We start from the raw sequence: 14,918 nt of genomic DNA on the forward strand, positions 1-14,918 counted from the left end.
GGAGGTGATTCATCGCACTTGCTTACAATGAGGCAAAATGATACATGATTGTGTCATCTGCATAAATATATTATATAATAGAAATATATTATTAAGATTACAACACAATTTATGTATGAACATCGTAAAGACAATAGGACCCTAGATGGACCCCTGGGAGACACCATTTTGTATATTCAGACCGCTCAAGTAGTTTTCAAACCACAGAAGACAACCCGGTGCTAACCAGCAGAACAGAGTGGTTAACTGTGTGAAAAGCCTTTAGTCTAAGAATAATGCAGCACAGTATTCTTTTAAAATGTCATTTAAGACCAGTAGCAGTGACAGCACTGTGTTTTCTTCTAAAAAACAGACTGTAAGTCATTTAACATGCCATTTCTTGAGAAAAAAATATTTTGATTACATATAAGCCCTTTTAACACCTTAACTAAATCTGAAAATTTAGATGACGGCCTATAATTGTTGGTATTTGATGGATCTCCACCATTCAATAAACGGGTGACATTTGCTACCATCCACACATCAGGTATAAGCCCATTTTCTATAGTCAGAATAAATTCTTATCTTATTTTATTAATAGTAAGGTTAATTGCAGTAACAGCAGATAGAAAAGCTTTTTCCCCCATGTCATCAGACTGCTGAACTCTAAGTGACAATTGTCATTTATTCTGGATACCTTGTTTCCTCAAAATATTTGCACTACCTAACTCAACAATGTCACCTTCAATAATTTGCACTTTCAGTATGTTTCTGTTTTTGATATTTATTATTCTTATTGTGATATTTTTTTGATATACTTTCATATTTTAATTCTATGCTGAGCCTCTGACATGAAATTTCGTTCTGTGTTCACTTGTTGCTCACTGAATGACAATAAAGTCTGTCTAAGTCTAAGTCTAAAAGTGCCAGCGGTGACAGAGACAGGTAGTTCATGTATATGTCTGTGCTGTTGGAAAATCAGGTAGAATGACTCCTGTCCCGGGAGATCCCCTCACACACACACACACACACACACGCGGGCGCACACACACACACGCACACACACACACACACACACACACACACACACACACACACACACACACAGTGATAATGGTGCTGGGGTTTTGGGGGGGTTGTGTGGTATTTGAGTATCAAAGCCTCTTCTGTCTGAAAAACGTCTCTGTGTAAACGGAGAGTGGACTGAACGGCTGAAGAAGCTTTTTAAAGCAGCACTGCTTCATTCAGCCCACGCTGCAGCTTTGAAACACAGTAAGGTCAGATTTACATGTTTATAGAGCTTCCATCCATTAATCAGTCCTCCCATCCTTTCATCCTTCCATCCCTCCATCCTCTGTCTGTCTGAGGGCGTCCCACAGGAGGAAGGACAGACCTGAAACACAGGACGACTGTAAAACCACATGTCTGAACATCAGCATGATTTTATGCCTGAAATCATCACCGATGATACGAGCTGGTCTAACACTCAGGACCAGCAGACATAATAAAGACTAGACAAAAACCTCAGAGACTAGGATAGACTGGTAAAGACTAGAACCAGTGACCCCCTGATCACCAACTCACTTCTCTAGCCTCTAGGCCACCACCAACCATTAGTACCATCCTCTGATTTACGATGTGATCAACACTGTCAGCCTGCAGTCTCTGATCAACAGAATGACAGTTCAGGGAAAGAAGGATGCCTGAACACTCATCGTCTCCACGTGCTAAACACGGTCTATGCCAGTTCAGGGTAGTCCACCGTCTCCGTCTCACTGAGTGTAACCCCACCTGTGATTGGTGTAAATCCACCACTGCTACCTGGTTGAACATGTTTTGGTCAAATTCGAGCCTTCAGTCTTTGTCGAAGGTCTTTGAATCATCTACTACAACTGTTGTGTTTGGATCGAGGAGGCTTTGTGACCATCACTACTCTGTTGGCTCGACGTCGGTGGCACCATCTCATCCACGAATGCTTAGAGAGAAATTGTTTTACTGGAAATTTTAAAAGTTTGATGTAACTTCCACTGAAGGTTAATGAAAAAGAATTTGCGTGTGGATCTTTTTATTTTAAGTCTTCGGGGTGATGCTTGATGTCACTGTTTTGGTCATCTGTAGTGTGAACTGTTGGGCAGCGTCGGAGCGACATTGATTGTACTGAGTTATAAAATAAGTGGATTCTGCCTGAAGCAGCTGACTTTGAGGTTAAAGGTCAAACTGCTTCAAGGTCAAACTTACTGTTTGTTACCTGATGTGTCATGTGACCAGACAGGACGACTTTATGAGGACATGTCCTCTGGGGTGTTTTGGTTCTTTTCATTAAAGTGAAGAATTCAGACAGTTATTAGTTTTCTGGATGGAAACTGATCTTTATGGTTGATGGCAGCGAGCCGGAGCGTCTGCCAGCACAGTAATAAGTCTCATCGCTCAGATCTCCATCAGCAGGATGAATTTCAGACATACCAGACAGGATCACTGTGTGAAACTGATCCAGGATCAACTGATATGAAGCTGAAGCACACTGAATCTGTGTGCATCAACTCATGTAGTTTGAAACAACAACACTAACCACATCTTCACAGACACAGTGACCGGCTTCATTTTACCTTTAATTTATAGTTTAATTATGTTTAAAACACTAGAAACACGTTAATATGAGACACCGTCAGTTAATAATCAGGTTCAACCTCCTCGACGCTGCTTCCACCTTGAATTCACCTTTAAAAGTTCACTTTCTGTAGTTCAGTCAGTGTTTCTAATTAAAACTCACACACATGTTAAATGTTTCCATCATTATTAAACACTGTCTGTGACTCAGTCCACCATTTCTATTTAACTGCTGTCAAAGTTGGAACAAACAAATAGAAACAGTTTTACAGTATTATCAGCAATATTGATCTAAAGTACTCAAAGTAAAATGACTCATTCTGCAGTAATCTGTTACCTGTCAGTGTTTTTATATGTGATGTTTGTGGATTCATATTCCTGCTGCATTCATGTGTCATTTTACCGCTGTACTTTACCTCTAACATGTAGTGGAGTAAAAGTACTCTACAGTATTTACCTCTAACATGTAGTGGAGTAAAAGTACTCTACAGTATTTACCTCTAAGATGTAGTGGAGTCAAGGTACTCCACAGTATTTACCTCTAAGATGTAGTGGAGTAAAAGTACTCTACAGTATTTACCTCTAACATGTAGTGGAGTAAAAGTACTCTACAGTATTTATCTCTAAGATGTAGTGGAGTAAAAGTACTCTACAGTATTTATCTCTAAGATGTAGTGGAGTAAAAGTACTGTACAGTATTTACCTCTAAGATGTAGTGGAGTAAAAGTACTCCACAGTATTTACCTCTAACATGTAGTGGAGTAAAAGTACTGTACAGTATTTACCTCTAACATGTAGTGGAGTAAAAGTACTCTACAGTATTTACCTCTAACATGTAGTGGAGTAAAAGTACTGTACAGTATTTACCTCTAACATGTAGTGGAGTAAAAGTACTCCACAGTATTTACCTCTAACATGTAGTGGAGTAAAAGTACTCTACAGTATTTACCTCTAACATGTAGTGGAGTAAAAGTACTGTACAGTATTTACCTCTAACATGTAGTGGAGTAAAAGTACTCCACAGTATTTACCTCTAACATGTAGTGGAGTAAAAGTTTAAAGTTACCTTAAATTTGTACCTAGATACAGACAGTAATCAAAAGAGGAGTTTCTACAGAAGAAAACAAAGTGATTGAAGTATTCACTAATGCATATAAATGTACGCCTGTTAAGATTGTTTCTAAGCTATATAGAGGTCTACAGACACAAAATGGAAGGAACTCACTATATGTGAAATCTAAATGGGAACGAGAATTGAACATTAAACTGTCTGACACTGATTGGCATTCTATGTGCAGAACTCAACAAACCTCCACCAGCTCTAAAAGATGGAGGGAGTTTGGATGGAAAAATTTAATTCGCTTTTTCATCACACCACACATCAAAAATAAACAAATAGGTGAACAGCAGCAATGTTGGAGGAAATGTGGGCAGTTGAGTGCTGATCACACACATGTTTTTTGGTCTTGTGTAAAACTGCAGGGGTTCTGGGACAGAGTGGTTCAGATTCTGGAAAAGATTTTTTCTTACAGGATACCCAGAGACCCCCGAACTCTGTATCTGGGTTTGTCTCCAGAAGATACTATTCAAAAGAAGGACCTGTATCTTTTCAAAATATTGATCTTGGCATGTAAGAAGGCCATAACAAGAAACTGGTTGAAAAGTGACCCTCCAAGTCCAGGGCAGTGGCTGGATATTGTTGAGGAGATTTACTTGATGGAAAGACTGACTTACTGTCTCAGAATGAAAGCAGGGACCTTGGACCAAAGGTGGCAGAAATGGTTTGTGTATACGAAAAAAGAAGAACCTAATATGCAGCAGATGTAATGGACAGCGATGAAAGCTGCAACCAGAGGGGTGTGCCCCACATCCACTTGTTACTTTTTTACTTTACTCTGTTTTTTTTGTTGTTTTTTTTTGTTTGTTGTTTTTTTTCTTTTTCTTTTTCTTCATCTTCTATCATTTTGTGCAATGACTCTTGTTTATGTAAAACAAAAAAGCAAAATAAATAAAGAGTTTAAAAAAAATAAAAAAAATTTGTACCTAGATACAATACTTGAGTAAATGTACTAAGTTACATTCATTATCAATTGAAATGGTGAAAGTATTTATTGATTAACTTTTTTAAAAGTGTTTGCTGTGATGTGTTAATATTTGATGTTTAGAATAAACAACTATTAGAATGAAAGGAGGCTCACGTTTTATTATTATTATTATTATTATTATTATTATTATTATTATTATAATAGTCAGTCTTTAAGTTGTATTACATTCACGTGATAAATAAACCGGATTAATTATTTTTTTTAAGCGCTGCTGGCGGCCTCTGGTGGGCAGATGACGTCATGCAGCCAGATCTCGCGTTTCCAAAACAACAGTAAACAGAAAGAATAATATAATGCTAATGATAAAATATAATAATATAACATTATTTAACTGTAAACCAATAGGAAACGAAGCAGTGCTGAAAGTTTCTGAAAACAAAAGAACGATTTTAATCTGCTCTTTGTTTCCGGGGGGGCCGACATCCTGTATGCACAGCCGGAAGTAACCCAGAGCGCACGCGTCGTGTCTGCAGAGCGCCGTGAGTTTGTTGTTTGTTTGTTTGTTGCTGTAAAGCTGCTGTTTGTCACGTTCACTGTGAGTTTGGTTGTTTGTTTATTATCAACAGAACCGTTATATAGGGTCGCGTGTTTCCGGTTCAGACTGAATACACTTGTTTTATTTAACACACGAGCTGTTGGTCTGTTAGCCTGCTAGCAGCTAACGTTAGCGGTTCAAACAGAAGTGATTAACGTCAAACGCGTTTGTTTGTTTGTTTCTCCCGATTATTTCAATAAAGTCAGTTCTGTCTCTACGGAAGCCGAAAGCGGCCATTCACTGATTTGAATAATGCCGTCTTCTGTGAAAAAGCAACTGATCAATAAGTTCTGAGATGAAACAACAGGTCGTTTCCTCTGATTGTTGATCATGTTTATCAGAGGTCAATGACATATCGATGCACACTGTAAATGATCTTTGATTGATCTGATTGATTACATTAATGCGCTTTTCTAATAGAAAATATTGATGTCATACTGCCACTTATTAACCCACACAGACTGCTAATGCTAATGCTAATGCTAACTTTAAGTGACCAACTGAATCAGTGCAGCGAGTCCATCTATTATCAATAAATACTGTGATTGATTAGTGATCAGGGGTTCTTTTATAAATGCTTCCTTACATCATCAATCATAAAACACTTTGCATAGATGGTTTCTGATTGGCTGTGAGTGAGCTGATGGCGGGACGAGTCACATCTACAGCAAAACATGAGATTTAGTAAAAGAAACTTCAGGTTTTATTGATCAGGTGTAAGTTCATTTCCTTGTTTGTACGTACACAGACGTTTAGTGAGAAGTTTCTAAATGAGCCCCTGTACCTGTCATACAGGTGAGTCCGACTCACCTGTCCTTCATTATTACCTGTTTCTGTAGATGTGTGACATGTTGATGCTACAGAGCAACACACCTGTTAAACGATGAACTGTCACTCACTGTGTTATCAATGATGTGATTAGCTGTTTGAGTCAAGGTGTGTTTGTTACCTGTTTTCACTACACTTAATTGGTTGAAGTTAAACTTTCTTATTCTCTGTCAATGTTGTTTTAATGCAGAGATAACAGAATAATTAACTTGTGATTAAAATGTCTCCACTATAAACCACTGGAATAAAATCAAGTCCTCCCACTGGACCGTTCATTGTCGACATCTCGTCAAAACTGGAGCTGCAACTAACGATTATTTAAATTATTGATCAAGCTGTCAATTATTTACACAATGAATCAATCACTGGTTTATACATAATTATTGTTACCTCCATTGTATTACATATCATGTAGTCACATGAAGTCCTGTTAGTTCTCATGCAAAGTTTCCACCTTCAATGTTCCTGTGATCGTAAACGAGTCAGTTGTCATCACAGCTGAAACATAAACGTGACAGTCGTGTTTCACTGAATCATCTTCTTGTTTTCAGTGATGGAGCTTCAGTCTGACATGAACACTGTGAAGGAGGGAGGAGAAGGAAGAGGAGGAGGAGGGCAGAAGGCCGGTATGAAGAGGAAACATGAGGAGGACGAGGACGACTCACACAACAAGAAGCTGGTACATTTAAAGTCTGATCACCAATCAGTCTGATCTGAACGGATAGATAATCAAAGCTGCTGTCAGTGATGTAGAGTAACATGTCTCTCCTCCTCCTGCTCATGAAGTGAAGGAGAAAAGAAATGTTCTGTATCCCTGCCCTCTTTATCTAATTAGAACAGACAACTCCTTAAAGAGGCGCTCCTGTCTGAGAGCACGATCCCCCTATTGCCTGTCTGCTGATTGATTACAGCTGAGTGTTGATATGGTGACAGAGAGCAGCTGTCTGCCTGCCTGTCTGTCTGCTTGCCTGTCTGTCTACCTGTCTGTTATTGGTCTTGCAGGTGAATTATCAGTGTTATTGATCTTGCAGGTGAATGATCAGTGTTATTGATCTTGCAAGTGAATGATCAGTGTTATTGATCTTGCAGGTGAATGATCACAGTGTGAAGGTGGCGAGTCACTACAACAGTCTGCAGGAAGTTGGTCTGGCTGCACGAAGTAGAAGCAGAATCTTCTTCATGAGGAACTTCAACAACTGGCTGAAGAGCGTCCTGATTGGTAACTGATCATTAAGCAACAGTTCAGTGTGAACAGAGTGAGTCAGTCTGTGAGCAGAGAGTCGGTCAGTGTGAACAGAGTGAGTCAGTCGGTGTCACCGGAGTGAGTCAGTCGGAGTGAACAGAGTGAGTCAGTCGGTGTCACCGGAGTGAGTCAGTCGGTGTGAACGGAGTGAGTCAGTCGGTGTGAACGGAGTGAGTCAGTCGGTGTGAACGGAGTGAGTCAGTCGGTGTGAACAGGGGTTAGGCCTAACCATAACTCATTTACTGACACGTAGTTTCCCTTAATGTTGTAATGTGAAGAGTTAATGTGAGCAGTCTGTGGAGAAGAGAGATGTTCATTGTTTTATAATTAACACTTTAATATTCATTCCACATGTTGCAGAGTAGGGAACAGACTAATGCACATTTGATAACAGCCGAAAATAAGTTAGGTAATATCAGAGTAGGAACAAACAGTGATCAATATAGAAACCGATCACTGATCACCAGCAGCCTGTTGAAATAAGTTATTTTAAAGCTGATGGGCCGTTTGTTTGATTGACAGGTGAGATCCTGGAGCAGGTACGGGGGGCGGGGTCTCAGCAGGTGTCTGTGTTGGACCTTGGCTGTGGGAAAGGAGGCGACCTCCTGAAATGGAGGAGAGGAGGGATCAGTCACCTGGTCTGTGCAGGTAATCAGTGATTATTGATCAGTTGTTCCCAGGTTCTTCAAACACACCTCATCAGGTGAGACTCAGTGATTCTGTTGATGCAGCGAGAAATAACTACTTCAGATGAACAGAAATAATACTCTAAGTGTTTAAAGGAATGATCAACAAGTAACTCCTGATTGCCCTTTACTCTACTGGGACTATATTTTCGTTGTTCACGAAGTAAATTAATAATCAATATGTTTATTTTCAGATATAGCAGGAGTGTCAGTGGAGCAGTGTCAGAGTCGCTACGAAGACATGAAGAAGAAAAGTCACAGCAACGACAAAATCTTCAGCGCCCAGTTTATCACTGCAGACTGCACTAAAGTGAGCTACGACACATAGATCAGGTCATCACTGCAGACTGCACCAATGTAGAAGTACAGTAGATACATCATGTTATTACCTCACACAGTGACTGTCAGTCGTCAGGGGTTGTCTTTGGGGTAAAGTTGGAGTCATGGATTAAAGTATTATTTTTTGAATAATAACTGTTGCCTTAGTGTTCCTTCTGGGTCTCTGTAGTTTCTTCGCACACCTTGTCAGTCACTTTCAAGCGGTAGACATGTTTCTCTAACTCCTTTGATCTGTGTATACAGGAGGTTTTGTCAGAGAAGCTGGACGATCCTGAGCTGATGTTTGATATCTGCAGCTGTCAGTTTGTGTATCATTATTCATTTGAAAGTGAACAGAAGGCCGACATGATGCTGAGAAATGCCTGCAAGCGTCTGAAACCTGGAGGTTTCTTCATTGGAACAACCCCTGATGCCTTCGAACTTGTGTAAGAACAGTGATGACGATGTTGTTAAGTTGCTGTGTTCAGTCTGAGAAATGATCACATGAGGAATTAAATTCTGTCTGAACTTGTGGAGAGCTTGTTAATGTGAGACTGAAGATGCACAAAGATTATTTTAAAATAACAATGTTAATGCGTCTCTTCTGTCTTTGTTTTTCTGCTCCTCTTTGGCAGTAAACGTTTGGAGGCATCAGATGCTCTGTCGTTTGGGAATGAGGTTTTTAAAGTGTCCTTTCAGTCCAAAGGCTCCTATCCACTCTTCAAATGTCAGTATCACTTCAGCCTTGAGGATGTTGTCAACGTTCCAGAGTTCCTCGTCTACTTTCCTCTCTTTGAACAGTGAGAAGTTATTTGTAATCTCAACACCTCATCGTAATGTCAGCAATGTTTGTGGTAATTGTGTGCGCGAGTCGTGTTCCGGATTTTGTCGACCCTAAGGTGTGCAAAAGCTGCACTCTGTTAATATCAACATGAAAGAAGTCAATGCTGGTTCTGGACTATAATAGTTACATTGTAGATGTTTGTGTAATAATAAAAAAGGGGAGACTGTAAAGACTCAAGTTACTCTACTGTGTCTCTACTTCATTGACTCAACTCACTCTTCTCTCTTTGTGTTTGTGTCAGCATGGCAAAGCGTTACAACATGCGTCTGGTCTTGAAACAGAGATTCTCTGAGTTCTTTGAAGAGAAAGTGAAGAAGGAGCACCATCGCAGCCTCATGATGAAGATGATGGCTCTGGAGGTAAAAACCGCTTTTTTAACGTGTATCCAACATGTGTTTCCATGTAATAATCACATACTTGTATGTACATGTAGTTATGTTTTCAATGGTTTGTTGTATTTTCAGCCGTTTCCCACTGAGGACAGAGGTCAACAGGCTTCAGACAGCAGAGGAGAGTACTGCCATGCTAAAGAGCATTGTGGCAGAGCTGGAGTCAAACTCCCACTGGTGGGTTTTCTGACGTACGTAGTTTTAGTCCGGTTTAGTCCGGTTTAGTCCGGTTCGATCCTGTTTGGTCTAACAGTGTTGTTTGTTTGTGTGCAGGGGACTCTGAGCAGATCTGAGTGGGAAGCTACCAGTAAGTATTCATCATGTTTGTCATGGTTCAGATCTGAGGTGTTGAAACACGTCCACACGTTTATCCAGAGCCTTCATCATCATCCTGTGATGAAGATGTGCAGTTATTGATGTCAAATATCAGTCACATCTAAAAGAACCAAGCAAACGCACTTCAAAGAAATAATTTTAGTTTTTAAACCTGGATCAGCAGATTCACATCAACAGTTATATCAATAGAACACATCTCCTGACTCAGCTTCACCTGTCCTCTCTGTTCTGTGTAGGTATCTACCTGGTGTTTGTCTTTCAGAAGATGTCCTGATGATGAAAACAAACTCTTCTTCGTTGGTTTGTGAACTCACCGGCTGCTCATCAGCACACCTCTTCGCCATCTTTTGTTTGTACAGTGTTTACCTGTTTTCTTTTTCAAGTCTGATTTTGATAAACCATGAACTGTGTGAAGTAAAGTCATTAAATTCACTTCTTCTTCTTTTGTCTTCATCACAACAAACTGAAACTGACAAGCTTTAGTGAGAGAGAGAGAGAGATCTTCAATTATTCAATATTGTATTACAGTCGGGGTGTTTTCCTGACATCTGGTGCAAAGGGCTCATTTCCCCCATTCATAAGAGTGGGGACAAATCAGACCCTAATAACTACCGCAGAGGCCCTGTGTCAGCAGCTGTCCAGGTAAATTATTCTCGAGTATTCTAAATAAAAGAATACTAGATTTCATTTTCAAAGACAAACAAACTCAGCTCTTCACCCAGAGAAGAGGAGGACGCCAGGGCTGCAATTTAAGTCCGACTTTATTTAACGTGTATATAAATGAACTTGCTGTTGAGTTGGATCAATGGCTGTGTCTCAATTCAGGGGCTGCATCCTTCGAAGGACGCATTTGGAGGCCAACTACGTCACAACGCCGTGCGAAGGCTCTCCCAATTCGAAGGCTCCTTCAAATGCACCCCACAAATGCAGCCTTCTTTTCCCTCTTTTTGGAGGATGCACCGCTACTATCCTTCGTGGCCTCCCATATCCCAAGATCCTTTGCGCCCCCGAAACAGAAGAAAGAAAGAAGGAAAATGGCGACATCAAGTGGTGTATATCACCACTTTCGCGGGCCTGGGCGGCAAAACACCAATTTACCATAAATAATCACATCATTGAACACAGCATGAGTTATAGCTGCCTTGGTATAACCATTACAGCATCAGGAGTTTCAACATGGCAGTGAACGCACTAAAAGAAAAAGCTGGAAGAGCCCTACATGCAATTAAGAGAACATTTTATAATTTCTAAATTCCAGTCAAAATCTGGCTTCAAATATTTGACAGTGTCATCCAGCCCATTGCGCTGTACGGTAGTTAAGTCTGGGTCCACTCAGTCATCAGAGCTGAACCCGCTGGGACAAACATCCAGCAGAGTCTTTACATGCAGAGTTCAGCAGACACATTTTACACGCACACAGAAACACACCAACAAATGCATGTAGAGCAGAATGAGGCAGATACCCACTGATAATTAACATTCAACAGTGAACGCTCAACTTTTTAACCACCTGAAATCCAGCCAGAGAAACCCTCCACTCCAAAGCCCTCCAAACTCAAGAGCTGAGCCCAGAAAAGAGCCCCCTATGTCAGCTGGTACTGAGGCTAACTGCCCCCTCTCAGACAGTCTGACCAGCCTCACAACAACACTGCTCTCCAAACACCAATCAGAGTAAAGCACATTATAACACAATGTAAAGAAACCTGCCTGGAACATTGGAAAGAAGAAACTAAAAGCCAAAGTGGATCAGAACGTTATCTCGCCCTAAAAAGAGACGATGAAGAGCAGAACATCTCTCTACTGTCAGAGATAGGAAGCAGAGACAGATGCTCACCAAGTACAGGCTCAGTGACCACAAACTGACCATCCAAACAGGAAGACACAAACAATCACGGCAACCAAAAGACAACACAACATGTAGTCACTGCTGGACAGGTGAGGCTGAGACAGAGATGCACTTTCTCCTACAATGTAAAGCATTCAACGAAACCAGGAACATTTATTTTAACTCTTTAAGTTCAACTCTGTAAGCTCAGAGGTCAAAGAGCTGAATGACCTCTCAACATTAAAATACTCCTGGGAGAAGGAGACAGGGCATACCTGCTGCCCAATATGTGTCAACATGCCACAACCTGAGGGACAGTGACTGACCGACACACACACACAGAAGACATACTGTATATATAATTAATATAAATCAATCTTAATGTTGTGTTAATGTTCATATTATTGGTTATTGTGTTCTGTCTGAATGTTTGGACAAATTGTATTTTGATGCTTTGGCAACATTGTTATTGAAACTTTCATGCCAATAAAGCACCTTTGAATTGAATTGAACTGAGTTGAATTGAGAGAGAGAGAGAGGGGGAGAGAGAGACAGACAGAGAGAGGGAAGATGGGTCAAGTCGTGGTCTGAATTAGTTTTGGGTAGTTGAGGGCTGGGAATTTATCCCGTCTACAATAGGTAACGGTGGGTGCACTCGGCATCCACCCTCCCCCCTGGTCCTGGAACGCTTGGCGAGCCCGTCGGCATCGATTGCCTCGCTGGACAGGCTTACAGCCATCATCAAAGTCACCCATTGAGGTGGGTGTTGCTACGTCACATAGGTGTCTTTTTAAAAAAAAAAAAAGAAATTAAATGTAAAATAATGAAATAAAAGTATTAATTGTTTTTAAATAATATCTATATATATTTTAAAACAACAAAGGAAGGTGTGTCTGGTGACATTTCGACCCTCACAGGGTCTTCTTCTTTAAGATATTGAGATAAATATTAATTTTGTTTTACAGGTAATAAAGGTAAGTATTCAAATTAATTTTTAAAGTACTAAATTCAGTGTAGTTTATTTTTTGTAATTAGAGTTAGGTTATAAGTGGGGGACTTATGGTTAGGGCCAAAATATTGGAAAGGATGAGGAAACTAGGGTTAGGGTTAAGGGGTTAGGAGGTTAGGATAAGAGGTTTTAGCAGGAGTGCACCCGGGTGCATGCAGTTTTTGGTGAATATCTATTGACAGGAAGGTGCCAGAGGGATGGGAGGCAGGTGCACCCCCCCAAAAGTGAGGAGCGGCTTTCCAACGGCACCAGGCCCGAGTCTGTGCGACCTCCCCTTCTGGAGGTGTGCAGTCGGGCACCACAAGCGCCTACGGCCGCAGCGGCACTGCACGCGCTGTAGGCCGTAGCCAGCGGCCGTAGGCATGCTTGCTGGGGTAATTCTGGATGTTTTGTGTGATATTTTCACATGATCTGTGTTTCTGTTGTGCCAGCATTGAAGGGCAAAGGTTAACTTTTTGAAAAAATGATGTTGGTAACATCCTGTAGCATGTTTTCTGTTTGTGAAATGGTATCACAACATTTAGGTGCAATTTCTTGAAAACTTAGTATGGCAGAGGGGCTGAAGAACCATGAGCAAATAAACTGTGATTAGTTATTCCTCCAAAAAGAAACAAGTTCACACACTGACACAGACAGACAGACAGGCAGACAGGCAGGCAGTAAGACAGACCGACAGACTGACTTGCAGGCAGACAGGCATTATTAAAAGAGGGTTGGTTATGGTTATGGCCTTATTGAGGGCAAGAAGCCGGTTTGCCCCACTTTGAGCATCACTAGCGCTGAGGCACCACCTGCGCTGCAGGCCGTAGCGACGATCCACAGCCAAAACTTAAGTGTGCCGCTCTGTGCAGTCCTCCTGGGCGGCCACAGGAGGGGGCAAAGACATACAGAGAAACAGCAGACAGACATACAGAGAGACAGCAGACAGACAAGCAGGCAGGCAGTAAGACATGCAGACAGACAGAGCGGTTAGAATGAGGCAACGCGAAGTGAGGTGGCCCATCAGAGGCTGGTTAAGGTCAAAGGTCAAATGGGAATCAGGGTTAGCGTTTGGGAGCATCGCCTGTGCTGCAGGATGTAGCAGTCTTTCACAGGCAAAATCTAAGTGTGGCACTCTGTGCAGGGGGGCAAAGACAGACAGATGAGGCAGCATAGTTGCTGCAGCCCGTCTCCTCAGGTCTCGCATCGCCTGTGCTGCAGGCCGTAGCCGAGAGCTGTAGGATAAGAGGTTTTAGAAGGAGTGCACCTGGGTGCACGCCGTTCTTGGTGAATATGTTTTGAAAGGAAGGTGCTAGAGGGATGGGGGCAGGTACACCCCCCCAAAAGTGAGGAGCGGCTTTCCAACGGCGCCAGACCCGAGTCCGTCCGACCTCCCCTTCCGGAGGTGTGCAGTCGGGCACCACAAGCGCCTACGGCCGCTGCGGCACCGTACGCACTGCAAGCCGTAGCCAGCGGCCGTGGGCATGCTTGTTGGGGTAATTCTGGATGTTTTGTGTGATATTTTCCACATGATCTGTGTTTCTGTTGTGCCAGCATTGAAGGGCAAAGGTTAACTTTTTGAAAAAATGATGTTGGTAACGTCCTGTAGCATGTTTTCTGTTTGTGAAATGGTATCACAACATGCAGGTGCAATTTTTTGAAAACTTAGTATGGTAGAGTGGCTGAAGAACCATGAGCAAATAAACTGTGATTAGCTTTTCCTCCAAAAAGAAACAAGTTCACACACTGACACAGACAGACAGACAGACAGGCAGGCAGACAGACTGACTTGCAGGCAGACAGGCATTATTAAAGGAGGGTTGGTCATGTTTATTGCCAGATTGATGGCAAAAACACCCTTTTGGCCTACTTGTAGCATCACTATTGCTGAGGCATCGCCTCTGCTGCTCGGCGTAGCGGTTTTCCACAGCCAGAACCTGTGTGTCTCGCTCTGCATTGCTCCTGGGCCGCCACAGGATGTGGCAAAGACAGGCAGACAAGGCAGCATAGTTGCTGCAGCCCGTCTCCTCAGGTCTCGCATCACCTGTGCTGCAGGCCGTAGCCGAGAGCTGTAGGATAAGAGGTTTTAGCAGGAGTACACCTGGGTGCACGCCGTTTTTGGTGAACAGGGGGTTAGGGGGTTAGGGGCGGGGAACTGATCCCGTCTCCAGCCTCTGGGGACTGGGAAATCATCCCGTCTCTGGAAGGAAACGGGGGCTGCTCTCTCCGTCCACC

The 14,918-nt window shown here is 42.0% G+C and overlaps 2 protein-coding genes across 3 annotated transcripts in view; one reads left to right on the forward strand and one right to left on the reverse strand.

Moving 5' to 3' along the window:
• LOC141009601 (uncharacterized) overlaps positions 1 to 14,918 on the reverse strand; it is a 205,646-nt gene that overhangs the window by 162,854 nt on the left and 27,874 nt on the right. The gene's annotated exons all lie outside the window — the stretch shown is intronic.
• Positions 5,126 to 10,302, forward strand: rnmt (RNA (guanine-7-) methyltransferase). Of its 2 annotated transcripts, none has more exons than XM_073482598.1 (11): positions 5,126 to 5,170; positions 6,606 to 6,733; positions 7,144 to 7,273; positions 7,820 to 7,945; positions 8,178 to 8,293; positions 8,566 to 8,747; positions 8,937 to 9,101; positions 9,387 to 9,504; positions 9,610 to 9,711; positions 9,808 to 9,841; positions 10,107 to 10,302. In XM_073482598.1, exons 2-11 carry the CDS (start codon positions 6,608 to 6,610, stop codon positions 10,142 to 10,144), a joined length of 1,137 nt encoding a protein of 378 aa, XP_073338699.1. In that variant the 5' UTR covers positions 5,126 to 5,170; positions 6,606 to 6,607; the 3' UTR covers positions 10,145 to 10,302. The 2 variants fall into 2 exon arrangements, with proteins under 2 accessions (XP_073338699.1, XP_073338698.1); XM_073482597.1 differs by having other exon boundaries at positions 5,141 to 5,226.

The sequence above is a fragment of the Pagrus major genome, chromosome 15, assembly GCF_040436345.1.
Source record: "Pagrus major chromosome 15, Pma_NU_1.0".
Lineage (NCBI taxonomy): Eukaryota > Metazoa > Chordata > Actinopteri > Spariformes > Sparidae > Pagrus > Pagrus major.